General features: G+C 41.3%; 2 protein-coding genes across 2 annotated transcripts in view; one reads left to right on the plus strand and one right to left on the minus strand.

The window, feature by feature from the left end:
* Positions 1-17500, minus strand: part of LOC124422036 — a 51815-nt gene that overhangs the window by 19859 nt on the left and 14456 nt on the right. Inside the window, exon 3 of the mRNA XM_046957920.1 lies at positions 2656-3011. Coding sequence (XP_046813876.1) covers positions 2656-3011 — 356 coding nt within the window. The remainder of the gene's footprint in view (positions 1-2655; positions 3012-17500) is intronic.
* Positions 2993-17500, plus strand: part of LOC124433123 (protein disconnected-like) — a 14733-nt gene continuing 225 nt past the window's right edge. The window contains exons 1-2 of the mRNA XM_046982772.1: positions 2993-3551; positions 15235-17500. The exon at positions 15235-17500 is cut by the window's right edge and continues 225 nt beyond it. Coding sequence (XP_046838728.1) covers positions 3500-3551; positions 15235-16478 — 1296 coding nt within the window. The 5' untranslated portion in view covers positions 2993-3499 and the 3' untranslated portion in view covers positions 16479-17500. The remainder of the gene's footprint in view (positions 3552-15234) is intronic.

Raw genomic sequence — 17500 nt, forward strand, 5'->3', positions numbered from 1 at the left:
AATAATAATAGTCTATTTCCATGATATATCTAATGAATATTCGATCGTTTAAAAGCTTTCTATCTTCGAGGATAAACGGGGAAATAACCGCGAGTACTTGGTAACGTCATCTAATCGAGTGCAAGAGCACCGACGGAAACTTATCGATTTTAAAAGATGTCGATAAAATCAATGAAACGTATAAAGGAAACTAAATACAGAATATATGCATAAACAATAATTGACATTATCGAGAAAAAAAAAGGCAGTCATCTATCTTCTCTTCTATCTTATCGGTAATCTCGATTAAAACGATCGATATCGTTAGGTATCTATCTATGTATGTATCTTACAATACTTGCCTATATTTAGGAAACATATGCGAGATATTTGTATCAGAAATGAACCGGAAAAATATCACGATCTAAACACAATCGAGACGTTCGTGAAGAAGAAGGTTTGTTCGCAAGAACACATGTGCGAAGTGTGTTTAACATATGCACGCAGAAGTGGAGGGACAAGGGCAAATAGAATCGTAAAGAAAATGTGGCCGACTAAAATCGAGAAGCTCGGTTTGTTTTCCGCACGCAGGTGTCGAGCATTCCTACAGAACGAAACGTTTCGTGCCGACAAGATGTTCGTCGCTCGACCAACATGGCCCTGGTCTACCTTCCCCTTCTTAGGAAAAGACAAGGAACGGACAATATTCCCCAAAGAAGAAAGCTAAACTATCGGTTTTCTTGTACTACAAGACCGCGTGTTCGAGTGTAAATAAACAAGAACGCAAAATTCCATGTAGCTACACTGAAAGTTTCTATTTTTAATTCAACGTTCCTACGAGACAAGAATATATCTTTTATCGATATTTTTGTTCTTTTTCCTTCTCTTGTTTCTTTTTTTTTTTTTTTTCTTCTTCTTTTTTTCCTTTTTTTCATATGACACGATTAATACACGAAAATAATACGAAAGCTTGACAAACCATTGAAATTCGTCGAAGCCGAAGTTGAAGTAATGATTAACTCAGCTACGGAAATACCTTCTAAGAACCATAATTATACCCTTTATACGAACAAATTTCAAAGGTCATTACGAAATATTACATGGCAATGTTTGACATTTGTCGTAACGCCAATTCGAACTTTCGTTCGATTATTATTAACTTATATTACGACGTCATTATTATTAATTAGACTTTCTGAAAATTCTTTCCTCCCGTTCTCGGCCCTTTTTCGTCAAAAGTATTCAACTAACTATTGAAATTTCGATTTCGTGTTCACTTACAAAAGAAACTTTCTACTAATTCTGACGATTATCTTAATCCATAGCAGCTGAGTCCCTCGAAGGTACGATTATTATCGGTTGGTACATTAAAACTTTCGACATTGATGTTCGAGTTCGATAGTCAAAAGGAAAGGAAATGTCCACATGTGTTGGCCATATTGATGAAAGTAAAGAAAAAAAAAAAAAAAAAAAAAAAAAGAAGAAGAAAAATAATTTTATAGGCCTTGTTACTCTTTAGAAGACTTCTCTACAACGAAGTGCGAACGTTAAATTTTGAGAAAATTTCTGCTTAGGTTTTTCCTGTAGTAAATCGGACAATGGTAAATCTTTCAATGGTTCCTATTTCTCGGACAAACAATACCACATTCTGACAGACACACGTGCTACATGAAACACACGTGACGAGCACGACAACGACGAAAGAGACTCCTCTCAAAATCAAAAAATTCTCTTTCGTTATTTCTTCTTATTAACGTTCAATAGCAATGTGCGAAACATATACTACATGATTCTTACGTTCGTTCGTTGTCGTCAATGTGACGAAACGTCAAACTTTGTCGAACGTGTCAACTAAAAGGCAATTTCTCGACTGGACTAGCTCGTATTTCGTCTCGCAAATTCTCAGGCGCCTCGATGAACATTTCTAAAATTCCTCTTTCGAAGCACACTAGAAAACGACGTGCCGTAGGATTAACCACGAGATAAAGAAAGGAAGAAAGGAAGGAAGGAAGGAAGGAAGAAAGAAAGAAAGGACTCCGCAATTAACGATCTCTGCCCTCGACGAGTAGTTGGAAGCTAATTTCCGTCGAAGAGCCACGCTCGAGGGTAGTTCCCATGCTCGAGAGAGAGCCTCCAAAGGAGACAAGGACGTTTAAGCGAGATGCTGTAAAAGAGGAGCGTCTCGCAAAAGTATCGGGGGAGAACGAAAAGAGAAAGAGGGAGAGAGGGGGAGAGAGAGAGAGAGAGAGAGAGAGAGCGAAAAGAATTCGGAGGTCGAATCTCCGGGAGATCAGGAGTGGTAAATGGGCTCCTTGACCAGCGAGACGCTCTGGTGGTTGTCGGTGAGTCCCATAAAGTCGCGATTCTCCCTATACAGGACGGAAGAGAGAAAGAGAGTAGCATGGAACTCGCTAGGACTGGTGGGTGGTTTAAGGATGTATGCGTTAAGGATGTATATGTGTGTGTGTGTGTGTCTGTATGTGTGTATTCACGCGAGTGCGAGAGAGAAAGAAAGAGAAGTGGCGCCGTTCTGTCGGCCCCCGCTACCTCCTACCGCCAACAATGCGTGCACCTTCCCCTTCCTCTCGACAACACGATATTCCTCTCTCTTTCTCTCTCTCCCTCGCGCTCTCTCTTACTCTTACACAAACTCCGATCCTTTCCTGACGTTCTTACCCCTACTACGAGAGTCGATACGGCGCGTCGCGTTTCGTCGAGAGCCGACACAGTCGACACTCCTCCTCCTCTTCCTCCTCCTCTTCCTCCTCCTCCTCCTCCTCCTCCTTTTCTTCTTCTTTTTCTTCTTCTCGATCTCGTGTCCAGCCACTGCTGGAAGTGCCGCATCCTTGTGTCTCCGATAGACGGTAGTCCGATGGTGTGGTAGTATATTGGTAACAGTCGTCCGCGACGTCGTCGTCGTGGTAGTAGTGGTACTGACGGTAGTAGTGGTAGTGATAGTAGTGGTGGAAGGACCGCACAGGCCAGTCAGAACTCCCTCGCATACGGCGAGCCGACGAAGAGCGGCGCCGAGTCTAGAACACGAGGCGAGAATCAGTACGCTGTCGACCTCGAACGAGAGTGGACGCTTATTTGCTTCTTCGGCAAGCATCTTTCGGTTCGACATTAAAAACGTTTAGAAAAAAAACACGAAGAAAAGCTTATCGCGAGGTATAGAACGAACGATATCATTCGTTCAAAGGATATATTATACGCGTTCGTGTGACTCCACTTGTTGGATTTTTGGATTACCTTGGAGGAAATAGACGAGTTTTTTTTTCTACCCTTTCTTTTTTTTTTTTTTTTTTTTTTTTCCCCCCTTTTCTTCTCTTTTATCAATCAATTAATTTATTTTACACCATTGTCATTGACACGTGACACAGCGCAAGGAGACAGGTAGAGGATTCAGTGTCGTGAACCTTTCAAGTGCGCGGGTGTTTGGAGAATCAAGATCTGATTTCTCTTATTTCGAGAGAAGATCTTTTTTTTTTTAGCTGTGAACGTGCGCGTTCATGAGAGGAAAATGAGCGGACACGTGGTGGAAACAACGTCAGAGCTCTCCGCTTTTATGAAAGGTGATTTGTGTACATTATTTTTATTATCTATCAACGACCGAGACGATACAAGAGATCGTTTCATATTATCGTTCCTTATTATCTCTTTGTTTTGACAACGACTCGAAGGTAAGATCTCTTATCGTCTCGGTATAATTTCAAACTAACTTTTAAATTAATGCTATTCTACTTTTAAAATCAAACGCGGACGTACGCGTAAAGGGGTATATCTCGAATACGATTCGTCAACGTTTATTCTTCTTATAACGAAAAGAAGAAAAAAGAAAGAAAAAAAAAAAAAAAAGAAAAAAAAAGAAAAAAAAAGAAAAAGAAATATTTCAAAACACGACACCGAACGGGTCGACCTTTTCTTTCGACGATACGTATATACTTTCTGTATTTCTCGTGAGGCAAAGCAATACGAATAGTTTTTCTCTTTCGCCTTCCTCTATTTACAAATATTAATCTAAGTTGCCTTACGATAAGGTCGACGTCAGAAAGTTACACACAACAACAAAGAACGCGTTTCTATAATACATAAAGAAGAAAATACTCGAAGATATATAGAATTTAATTTTGATCAAGGATGATATACATGTATATCGCAACTGTTCATTTATTGTCATCGATCAATCATAGAGAAATAATCGTACGGGCAATTATCTGATTGCTTTGCACGTATAAAAGAGAAAAAGAAAATGGAAAACCAATGAAAAAGAGAAGAAAAGATATCTCTTTTCGAGAGAGAGAGAGAGAGAGAGAGAGAGGGCGGAGAGGGGGTTGGGAGGGAGGGAGAATTAATTGTAAGAAAAAAAGTGAAGGAATGATCGCAGGCAGCAGCGCGAAACGGCTGAAATAGGAGGTTAAATCTGGCGCCTTAGTCTCTCTCTCTCTCTCTCTCTCTCTCTCTCTCTCTTTCGTTCTCTTTCTCTCAGTTAGCGATTAGTTAACGGCGGGTAGAAGTTGCGATTGCGTTGAATGTGCCGGCAGGCATTTGGTCGATTGATAGTATCGTTGGTGGGGGTCGCGGAGAATGATAATTATTGTTATGAGCGGCGCCAGCCGGACCGGAGTGAGAGATCGAGTGACTCTCTGTGCCGCCGCGAGACACGATGCCGGGGAATCGAATCTTTCTCTCTCTTTCTCTCTCTCTCTCTCTCTCTCTCTCTCTCGTTTCGTTTCACTTCGTGTGGGTGCGTCGGAGTGAGATAGAAAGAGCAGAATAATAGTTGCGCTTCGAGAGTTGGATGCTGCGAGTAGTAACAGTGTGTGTTACAGAGAGAGAGAGAGAGAGAGAGAGAGAGGGCGCGCCGGCGCCAGCGTGGGTCGCGCCACACACAACAGAGACAGAGATGGACAAAGCGATTTAACGTGCTCCGACGAACGACCCCTTGACCGTGCTAAAAATCCAACGACTCTCTCTCTCTCTCTCTCTCTCTAATCGTTTCTTTACACGTATTATATATACCATTCGATATACTCCCTCTTTCTCTTTCATTTTGTTTTGCTTTGTCCTTTTCTCCCTCTCTCTCTCTCTCTCTCTGTCTCTCTGTCTCTCTCTCTCTCTCTCTCTCTGTCTCTCTTCCTTTCGATAAAGATCCTAAAAGAGGATTTAACACGTATTTCGTAGAAATACGTGATTTCTTCGGTTTCGAGATCAGAAATATAATCATGCGATATTCGTCGTCATGGTGAAAGATTAAATGAAAAAAAAAAAAAAAAAAGAACGAAAACAAAAAAGAAAGAAAAAAATTAAATATTATCAAGTATCTCGGACGAGGAGAAATTCTTGTAAGTAATTATTTACCTAATCCCTCCTGCCCTCTCGCATACTCGTTCTCTTCTAAACTTTTATTTTTCTTCCAACTCGCGTACACTTTTACTCTCTCGAACGGGCGCGCACGTGCGTTCGCTACTGAGTCAGCTAAGATTTATAATACAATGACTTTGAGGAAATTGTTCGTTGAAATCTTCGATAAAAAAAAAAAAAAGTTTCAATCGTTCTATCTTCCATTCTTTCTTTTTCTCCCTCTCTTTTGTAAAGGAAAATATAAATAAGCATTTTTAAGAGTTCGCAACAAACGGACAGCTCGTGTATATCGCAAGACGGACTACCCACGCATCCGATTGTATTTAGGTCAGATTTTGTCACACGCACGTCGTTCCATTCGCTTTCATTGTTATCTATTCTATCGGAAAGATCTATTTGAGTAGGGATAGTTGAAAATTTGTACGATAGGGAATTCATTCGCTTAAATCTCGTATTAATAAAAAGGAATCTTTTGTTTTTTTTCCTTAATTCAATCTTATCTTGACTCAATAGATTAGTCTATTGATCTTAAAGGAAACGAATTAAACTATCAATATGATCGTTCTTTTCTGTCGGATAAAATTTTCTCGAAAATTTTCATCGTATAATGTTAAAACGTTTAGGATTGTTTGAGAATATATCGCTTTTGAAAATGCTTGTATTCTACGAGAAAGGATCTTCCCTTTTCCGTAAGAGCGGCAGCTCGTGAAATTCGACTTTGCAAAATCCGTTAGGCGAAATCGTTAGGAGAATAACAATTTTATCTGAGAAGTACCACCCGTGGTTCGAAGTCTAGCCGAATGTAATCGATACTCAGATTGTGCATCCCAGGTAAAGGAGAGAGAAAAAGAAAGAGAAAAGGATGAGAGTAGAGGTCAGAAGAAGGAAAGAGAAAGGTATTAGGCGTTCTTCTTTTCACCCACCTGTGCATCGAACTCGCGCACCTGCTACCTGTTCGGCCTTCCTTTCTATATAGATACAAGCATAGAAACGAAGAAAAGATCCTCTCCTACGCGAATGGTCTTTACCTGTGCAATAAATAGAACGTCCCGTTAACATAGTATCCATCTTTATGAGCATAATCTACTAATCTAAAGTCAGGATCAAAGAAATCATATATATAAATATACACATTTATGTATATTCATGACTTCTTTGTATATATATATATACATATATATATATAAAAACTTCGGCAAACGAACAAAAGTAAAACTCATTTACAAGGATAGACCTTGTATATTAAGTATTATTTTCACAGTTACGTTTTGTACCATGTCGTTAAAGAGGATAAACGGTAAGCAAGAGTGCGTGTCGACGGGTCTACACCTTCGTGACCTTATTGCAAGGCTCTCTTTTTATATTCATATCCGGAACCCGGTATCTCTTCGACCGGATCTAGATCGATTATTCGGACTTGTACCGATAATATCGTGCTCGCCGAGTGCGCGTTTTAATACCATATAAGCCTGCGTTTTAATGTAGGTATCTATGTGTGCACATGTATAGATGTGTACTCGAGTGGAAGAACGAACAGAGTTACATACATACATATATGTATGTATCTCTGGATCGACGGATAAACATGGGCGCACCTGTGGCTCTCTTACGGCTGTTACTCCGTGTAAAGCGTTCGTCACGGGACGCGTAACGCCAACTTTCTTCCCTTCCGTCTCGTCGAGAGCTCGTGTAAGATCTCTCTCTCTCTCTCTCTCTCTCTCTCTCTCTCTCTGTGTGTGTGTCTTTCTCTGTCTGCGTGTGCGTGTGCGCGCATATACATTGACGAATGTATAAGAGAGCTACAGCTGACGTTAGTCGTCTTTAGCGATAAAGAGAAAATCGGATCAACAAAATTCACCAGCGAATTATAACGTTTAAAATTGTAGATACGCTAATATTTTTACGTATTTCATTAATTTTTATTATCGCAAGTCTATTGCAATAAGATCGGACCACACGCCTGGTAATTTTTGTTTATTGCGTCGTGGACTGATATATTACGTTATAATTCTCTGAGAATGAAAATATTTATATGAAACAGAAGGAAATATGGGAAAAAGAAAAAAAAGAAAAATAACGCGACGTTCAAAGCGCGTGTCAGGCGATTGCGAAAATGTTTCGTATCGTTGCGTCTCGTAAAATTTTCTTACTCGCTCGCTTACTCGCTTTCCTCTCTCTCTCTCTCTCTCTCTCTCTCTGCTCGCTCTCTTAACTCTAAGCAATGCGACGAGCAAAGAGGATAAGGCGATCGAGAAGCAACGGCACCGGACGCACGAGGCTCGCGTTAGAAAGTCAGGAAGCTCGAGTGTTGCTGCCAAAGGTCAAGAGACAAAGTCAATGGAACGGGAATTTGTGCTGTTATCTCTTCGCGTTCGATTGATATAACCGAGCTCGACCGGTCCGAGATCGAGTATGAGTGTGCATGCACTTAACTCGCTCGCGTTCGTATTCCTGTAATCTCGTTAAATCTATAAACTCGTTCTCAAACATTCCTCAAACATTTACAAATTTTTTGGACGATACGTGTGTATTTTAATCGACTTTAATATAATCACGTGCATTTAACGTTTAACGATAGCGCGTATTAATTTTCCATCGACTTTGCGCTTAAACTTTTTCTCGGCCAACGCACTTAATTCTCTTTCGTTCGTACTCTCGTAATCTCGTTAAATCCATAAACTCGTTCTCAAACATTCCTCAAACATTAACAAATTTCTCAAACGATACGTATATATTTTAATCGATTTTAATATACTCACGAACATATTTAACATTTACGATAGCGCGAATTAATTTTACATCGACTTTGCCCTCAAACTTATTCTCGAGTCTAAAGCTTTCAACAGCTCGGACTTTTATTGGCTTTATCTGGCATTATATGTGATTTATTAGAACATAAAATTTAAAACGCAAGATATTTTAACGTTATTTTATTATTATCGTAATGTAAATATTTCGTAAATGAAAATTTCAGTTATAAATTATTTGTAATTTTTATGTCTATGATACCGTTTAAAAGAATTAGCAGTATATAGACTCGGTTGATCATCGCAAGTTTCACAAAAATAAACGTCGTTCGTCTTTTAGCCTTTTTTGATTGAACAGACAAGGCAGTGTATTGCAATATGTTTTTCTTTTTTTTTTTTTTCTAGTGAAATAACGTCAGAATCCTAGCTTGATCGCACAAAACGATCACTTTCATATTCGTCCTTAATAAATCCATCATCATTGCTATCCCGAGACAACGCTTCTTCTATCACATATTTCGTCATGGTGAATATTTTTTCTTTTTTTTTCTTTTTTTTTTTTCCTTTCTTTTTCCTTTTAATCGGTCCAACAAATGACTAAATACTGAAATTAATGACATACGAAATCGCAATATAGCCTATAAATTACAACAGTTTGATCTTCAGTGCCTGGATATTGTCACGATTTGAGTACAACGCTAAACTTTGGCAGTGAGAAATATTTCGAGCGCAAAGGGTTAATGTGAAAGAAGAGGGGGAGTGGAAATACAATTAAGTTAAAAAGAAAGAAAGAAAGAAAGTAAGAAATCGAATAAAAGGAAAAAAGAAAGAAAAGTAGGCTCGAATATGTGCGTTAACTAGTATCCTTACGAGCATCTGGCTAGCGCCAGACTCTTAAGCATTTTACGAGCCAACCGTAGAACGAATAAGAGAAGAGAATGGAAGGGAAGGGAAAAGAAGTGAAAGAGAAGAGAAGAGTAAGAATAAGAAGAAGGAATAAGGTCGAGGGAGTGCGAGAAAGATAGAAAATAAGCGTCATTATACATATTCCGTTCTCGTACGGCTACGACTGACTCTCGTGCGCGTTTCCGCTAGAAGGCTTTCCGCGAAGCGCCTACTCGCGCGAACGTTCGAAAGCGAGAGAGAGAGAGAGAGAGAGAGAGAGAGAGAAAGGGAAAAAGCAAAACTCGTCGATAAATCTCCGTCGGCTCGAGCGTGGACGCGTCGTTTCCTGCCGATTCACGGGACGATTATACTCGTTGACAGCAGTTCGTACCTTCATATTCTCTCTCTCTCTCTCTCTCTCTCTCCTCCGTTTCCCTCTCTTCTATTTCTGACTTAAGTGACAATCATTCGAATTCGATTCGCGAATGAAAACTCGCGCCTCGTAATTCAATGTAACATCGGCAATATCCAAAGAGAAACTCGTCAGCCTGTTGATTTTCATCGATACTCAATGATCGAGGTAACGATCGCTAGTCAATTCGAAAGAACTGGACACTCGTACGACGCCGTTGATTCTCTATAGAGACAAATTAAAATTAAATCGATCGATAGATAGAAATAAATACCGAACGATCGTGAAAGATAGAAAGAGTCCTTTGAAGATTTATCGATATCGATCTAATCAACGTCATTGTTCGATATGTACGCGTTGAAAAATTTCAATGAGTAGTAAAGGATCTCTATATAGAAGAATACGAGAGAATAAAAAAGAGAGAGAGAGAGAGAGAGAGATATCAAGGCGCCAAAATCGAGAAACAATCGGTATTCGTGGTACGCGCTCCGTCACCATGACCGCTCGATCATTCTCTTCACCCGAACTCGACATTTATTTATAATTCAAGAAGAAACTATTTGGCCTGGGCTCTCTCTCTCTCTCTCTCTCTCTCTCTCTCTTTCTCTCTCTTTCTCTCTCTCTATTTCTTTCTCTCTTCCTTCACGGTAGTCGCATTTACGAACGACCGTTTATTTTCAGCTCGTCGAAGCTAAAGAGGCACGCTGTAGGCGGCCAAAGCACTCTTTCGAAACGTCTAATAGAGAGAGAGAGAGAGAGAGAGAGAGGATGAAGATGAAGACGAAAACGAAGATGAGGCACGGAAGGAAGCTGAATTTTCGTTTCTATCCTCTTCGTAAATTTGTCTATAGGAATAATGTATCGAAAGATCCGTGGAAAAAAAAAAGAAAGAAAGAAAGAAAAACGTCGAAAGGGGACGGCAAGTGGTCGCGTGAAACGGCAGCAAATTGGCCATCGTTAAACGCAATCTTCGAACGCATCTTCCACGGGAAGCGGGAACGTTACGCGAAGCAAAAGGCGTGACTGCACGCCAAGCAAGGTCGTCGAGGCGTACTTGGAAGGAACGAGGTCGCTGACATCCTTCTTCCGTCTTTTCGCGAAACGGGATTGTTTCGAGGAAGCTTTAATAGATTTGCAAAGGAATATACTTGTGGGAAATTAATCGTGCCGCTTCCGCTTCGTCTCTCGTATGTGTGTTTTCTTTAAATGGATAGATAGATTAGGGGAAGAGCGAAGAGAAGAAAATCTTCTTTTTCATTTCTTCTCTCTACTTGATATAAAAACATTCGGATCGATTTGCGTGTTTTTATTAAAAAAAATAAATAAATAATTGATCGCGCTTCTTGTTACGTTTTCTCTTTAAAAATACACCCCGTATAAAATTTGAGTAGGCGCGAAGATTAGACCGCGCCTTTGTATCCCTCGATTATCTTTCACCGTCCTCGGCGAAACGAAAAAAAATTGTGAAGCGCGTACGCCTTCTCTCTCTCTCTCTCTCTCTCTCATTTCTACGATTCGTTACAATTCGTCGTACGTAAGAGTTTGCACAGTTGTCCTCGAACTATTTCGGTCTCTGTTTGAACAATTGCCGAACGAGAAGAAGAGAAAAGATGGCCGCGTATTGTAAGCGTACATATATATGCGTGGGGCACACATGTGGACATCGATTCGATCGGTCGCACTCCTGCGATCCTGTGCAATCGTTTATACTTTATACTATGCTTTTTGCCGCCAGTTGTCTTTGGTGACACTCGAAACGCACAAACTCATCGCATGCGTAATTATTTACATAGAGAGAAACTGTCGCTCTATCGGAAGGAAGCAAGTATACCGAACAGCTGATCGTTCCCGCTGATATCACACTTTAAAAATAGATTTCATGCGGCGCATCTTCGAGGTAGACATTCGCGACACACGCATCATCCCATACGTAATATTTTGCAAACAAATCATTTCGTTCTGGCATTCATCAAAGTCACATACATATACATATACATATACATAAATATATATATATATATATATACGTATATACGTTTCATATTTCTCGTTCCTTTTTTCTTTTTCTTTTTATATTATCGCTTTTTATTTTTTCCTTCACTCTCTCGACTGGAAGTTGATAAAAAAAAAAAATAAAATAAAATAAAATAAAAATGAAAAAAGAAAAAGAAAAAAAAATAACTCGATATACATATACGTAACATATAGATGCGTTCGTATTCTACGAGATTCGCAGCTCTTATCGGCGATCCACGCGAGCCTGGACCGACAAATCATGAAATGGAATTCGATATCGAACGATATCGCGACTGCTAGTCGCGGAACATTTCTCTCTCTTCCTTTCAGCACGATCGAGCATGCTATCTCGTTTCTCCGTCGATGTGTTTATAAAAGAATGAGAGAAAGAGAAAGAGAGAGAGAAAGAGAGAGATCGATCGTGTGTGCGCGCTTCACTGGCGCCTGTCGCCGACCTCGAAGACCTCTCTCGACTTCGTCGACTCCTACGTCCTCCTATCGACGAGAGCTCCCGTTTATCTTCTCTTCTTTCTTTCTTTCTTTCTTTCTTTCTTTCGTTGTCTCGCAAAAAGAAAAGAAGGAAAGGAAGAGAGAGAGAGAGAGAGAGAGAGAGAGAGAGAGAGAGAGAGGGCAAACAAAGGATTCTCGGTAATCTCAGATATGAGAATATGCGATTTCGCTGAGAAGTCTCAACGATGACGACACTCAACGATCGAGTAGAAGCAGATGGCCGATAGGCGAGAATCCAGGTTGGTTATCGGTGCGATAAAGCTTTGTAACACGCGACCTAGCTTCTATCTCTCTCTCTCTCTCTCCCCCCTCTTCACCTTTCCTCTTTATGCCAGCTGGTCGAAGTGTTATATCTCTTTAACAGAGAGTATCCTTCTTAGATTTATATCCTTCGTTCGATCGTACGCAGGTGTTATACGTTATAGGTGATCTCTCGAGGAATCTCGTATCGTTTCTTCTTTCGTTAAAGTTGTAATTTTCAAAGAAATTTCTTATTCGTTAAAATTTTAAAATAAATTAACGTCCAAACTTATATCATACTCTTTGATTTAAGGAATTATTCCTTAATCGTTCTTCTTTCGTAACACGTGGTATTTCGTGATTATGTCGAGTCCATGAAATCGTTAATTCTCAATATTTGCGTCACGTTTTTGAACGTCATTCCATGCAACGGTGAGAAAGGACGAGGGGAAGGTCGATAGGTGGGGAAGACGTGTACGAACGAATGTGAAAGAAATATAATATAACGGAAATGGGAAGAATCGTAAAAGAAAGATGTAGATTTAGAGAAAGGATTCGAAAAGAACGAACATACGTATAAAACAAGAAGCATTACGAGCACGCAATCTTTCGATAGGTCGATACAGTAGCGGTCGATGCAGCAGGAGCTCTCCGAGGTCAGTGCGGTCGCCAACGAGAAAGACGATCCCGTCGCCGAGTGTGCAAGCGCGTTTGCCTCCCGGAAAGGCAATAAAAGGAAAGCGACGTAGACGAGGTTGGCGCCAGAGCCATGTGGCTGCTACCGCCACCGTCCTCGGCTCGAAACGAGCGAGAAGCTTCCTTCTTAAGAGAAAGAAACGGAGAGAGAGAGAGAGAGAGAGAGAGAGAGAGAGAGAGAGAGAGAATTCGAGCAAAAAGGGTGCATCGGACGGTAGAGAAAGAGAAATACGACGTGATCTAATCTGTAATCGAGAAACTAGAACGACGTGTCATGCAGGTTCGTTGTCGCGTACGATCAGAAACAAACCGTGATAGGGAAAGAGAGAAGGAGAAAAATAACAAAGCTTTATATCTATGGTCCAGAAACATTGGACGGACGTGAATCGTGAATACGGATCTTGTATCAGATATATACGTATATATATATATATATATTATGAAGATCGTCGAGAGTGAAATAAAAAGAAGAAGTGGAAGAAGAAGAAGAGGAAGAATAGAGGGGGTAGAGAGAACTCGATAAATTATCGTCAGAACGATCGATCGACCTGACCGTCGGCTCTTCTCGTCGTCGTATCGTTCAACGACAGGCGTCATTCGTCTAGCTTACCGGTCGTTCGGTCTTAGGAGACGAACACGGACAATCGACTTCGTTTAACCTGCCGCACGACGTGCCGAGAGGAAGACACAGGAGAGAAGGAGAGAGAGAGAGAGAGAGAGAGAGCGAGAGAGAGAGAGAGAGAGAGCGTCAAAAATAGTAGATGGAAGGCGAAGCTCGAGCGTCTACCGTGTCGGTACGCGACTTGTATAATAATAAGAGTCGTCGGAATCGAGTAAACACGTTCCTATCGAACGAACGTTTAACGTTGCTTCGAGAAAACGATTACTTTGAGATGTTATTGGTATCGTTAGTTTCAAGAACGAAATAGACAGAGAGAGAGAGAGAGAGAGAGAGAAAAAAGATAAATATTTTTCTCACGATAGTAAGAAATCTTTGCTATTAACTAGGCCGCGTCGTGCCGACACGTGCCACTTGCCTCCGGTGGGTCGTACGTATTTTTAACGAACCGACGGATTCCTGGCTATGGGGTCGGCGATGGCCGAGAATAGCAGATTTCGTTTCTGCTTATGTAGCCGCTCGAGAGAAACGAGAATGGAGTGAAAGACCGAGAGCGAGAAAGAGAGAGAAAGAAAGAGTGGGAGAGGCGCGTATTATAATCGGCCGAGCCCTGTACGCCAGATGGTACCAGCTGGATGACGCACCGAAGTTGAAAACATCCCGTCTCCGGCGCGATTCCGCCCACGGAATCACTCGCGGAGGAAACGATCGCGTAAGCTCGTTTCTCCTTCTTTTCTATTCGCTTCTGTTTATAACGGCAAATCTTCGTTTACGGATGTACGCTTTATTAAGGTCTTTCTTTTTTACCCTTTCAATATTTATCAATATACGACGATGATATTTAAATGAATTTGATAAAAATGATCGGAGAATGGTGATCGTTGTTAAGGTAATTCGATTAGTTTCGAGTTAAATCAAAATCTGGCATCTGGCAACGTTTCTTAGAGTTTGAAGCGTTGAAAACTCGTTAAATACGAGTCTTAGATGCAATTAACTGGCAAACACGTTACATAAGAAGGAGGGGGTGGCCAGCACGAAATGTCAGACTTTCTGCCGTATATTTCGCCATTTACGGCACGGCACGGCAGGGCACGACAAAAGATGTAGGATTGGAAGAAGTCGAAGAGTAGCGTCGGTCGGTTGGTCGGTCGGTCGGTCGGTCGGTCGATCGGTCGATTCGTGGAAAAACATCGAGGATGGTGACTCTGACGAGGTGGTGGCGGAGGCGGCGCGACGGCGTATCGGCGACGTCGACGCGCCTACGAGATCCTCGTGACTCGCTTTGCGCTTAATTTACAACCTACCGGGGAACGCTTCGAGTGCGATTTATCGTTCGTTTCTTGGACGACCTTAACGTTCGCCAAGTTCCTACAGAGTTTTTCTCACAGCACCTACTTATTCCTTGGGAATTCGATAACATTGTAACGATTCCGATAATGCTTACAAAGTAATATATTAAATTTGCCGCAAAGTTCAAACTCGTAATCCGAAAATCGTTATCTCTTTAAGATTCCTCTCGCCATCTTGCTCTTTAAACTTCCCATTATCCCTCGCTGAGCTCCGCGTGCAGCATCAGGCTCGATCATCCATCTATTTCTGTCCATCTTTCTCTCTCTCTCTCTTTCTCACACACACACACACACACACACACATACTCTTTTTCTTTCCCTTTCTCTCTCTCTCTCTCTCTCTCACTCCACAGTTATTGGCTATTAAACGCGTAATTACTGGCTCGATGACTGACGATCGACTTCTTTTTTCGGTTGCAGCTGGTGTAATGGCGGGCTCCGAGAGAGACGCTGGATTCTGCAGCGGTGGCGACGAGGACGACATGTCTGGTTTGCACTCGCCAAGTGCCTCCGAGGACAGCGTCGAGGTTCAAGTGATACCGATTTCCTTGAGAAACAAGAGAAAACTCGCCGAACCGAGAAAAATACAGGAGCCGAGTACGGCACCGTTGAAGAAGAGAAGATTCGAACAAATCGAGGAAAGGGTTGTTGCTGACGAAGAATCGAGACCAGCCAGATCACCGAGTCCCTTCAGACCTTGGAGCAGCACGTCGAGCAAAAGTAACGAGACGAAGGCGAGCACAACGAAAACGGCATCTTCGACTACGACAGCGTCGAATGGCAACGCTGTTTCTACGATCGTATCTGCCACGTCGAGTGGTGCTCGTGGAATAGAAAGAGAAGAGGAAGAGACCAGAAGAAGAGAAGAAGGTAGAATCGAAGAAGAAGCGTTGCTGAGGTTACGAGAGACGAGCAACCGCAGGCCAGATTCTCCGATTCAAGTTCGTAACGCGATTCCGAGACGAGAAATACGTCAGAGGTTCGAACAACCAGCACCTACGAGTAATAATTCTGCGGCTCCTCTTGCACCTGGTATCATTCTTCCACCGCATCCGAAACTTCAAGAGGAACCACTGGCACTCGTTTTAAGAGGAGAAATTCCAAGAGTGCCTTCGCATCCGGCCGTGAGCGGAACGTACGAAAGAGTACCGCCGTCTTATCCGGTAGATAACGGTCATCATCATCAACAGTCGCATCACCATCATCACCATCATCATCATCACCATCATCATCATCAGCAGCATCATCATCCTGTACCACCGCATCGGCAACAAAGTCATCAATCTCCAGCCATCCAACAGACCAATCACTCGAGGCATCATCAGGGTAATTCTGCCGGTGGAGGAAGTGGCCAACAACGAAACTACAAAAATATGACCCGTGAAAGAAGGATCGAAGCCAATGCCAGAGAAAGAACGCGGGTTCATACTATAAGCGCCGCTTTCGACACTCTCAGACGGGCTATACCGGCTTATTCGCATAATCAAAAGCTTTCAAAGCTCTCTGTACTTAGGATCGCATGCAGTTACATAATGACTCTAAGTAAGATCGTCAACACCCCAGAAGGCGAATCGACGACCGGTGCATCTCTCGGTGCCTGCGTAGATCTCGTCTCCAGGACGATTCAAACCGAAGGGAAACTTAGAAAGAGGAAAGACGATTGAGAACAGAGTCAGAGAGAGAGAGAGAGAGAGAGAGAGAGAGAGAGAGAGAAATTCTTCTTCTTTCTAGTTTTGCTTTTAGGCCTGGCATCTAAACGAAGCTCCACCGAAGCTAATAGAGTGTGCCCGATGCCCTAGTTTCTAAACGTCGAATCGCAAGAAAATTCTATATCGACGTTTATTACGTACATCCTCGTTGGCAAATTTATATACATATTACTATAATAAGAATGAAGACTCTATATTTATCCGATTGATCTATTGTCGTTTTTTCGCTAAACAAGTTCGACGATAATCCTTTTGAAGATAGAAATTGTTCTTGTAACAAATTTAACGCTTATTTCTAAAGGTTTATTCGCCGTAACACGAGAGATCTACGAACGGTCGAATAATTTCAAAAGGCATTTACGCATTAACGAAAAGTAAGACAATAAATACCAATCGCCAGAGCTCGAATATTTGACCGCTCGAACTTCTCTTGGATATCAAGTTCCGAAAATCATTGCGATCTCGAAGGATTTCATTCGTACTTAACTTGTATTCATCGAGCTTAAGGAATAATACCGTAGCGTGAAATATTAACTTTTAATTTCATTTAAATGCAAAATGTTGTCGGAACGAATGGTACAAAAATTCCGATCGTTGCTCGCATGAAAACTATATTAAAAATTATTAAAGAATGATGTAACGTTTCGTATGTTAGTAGATTCAAACTGATTGACAAATGATACTTAGAAATGAGATGTGTTGTACAAATCGATGGTTTTTATTCGCGTTTGTCTTTTCTACGTGAAAGAGAGAGAGAGGGAGAGAAATCTCGCTCTTAATAAAAATGACGATAATATCGAGTGGTACACACGTATACATCGATGCGAGCTCTAATAGAGTTTAAGTTAATCGCTAAAACGCGTGTAAATATATTACTCCGAGTTGCCATAAATAGGCTACGCCGTGCATATTAGTTACGTTATTACAAAATAAGAATATTATTGTCGATATAGAATATATTATTAAAAAAAAAAAAA

This window comes from Vespa crabro, chromosome 2 (genome assembly GCF_910589235.1).
Source record: "Vespa crabro chromosome 2, iyVesCrab1.2, whole genome shotgun sequence".
NCBI classification, from domain to species: Eukaryota; Metazoa; Arthropoda; class Insecta; order Hymenoptera; family Vespidae; genus Vespa; species Vespa crabro.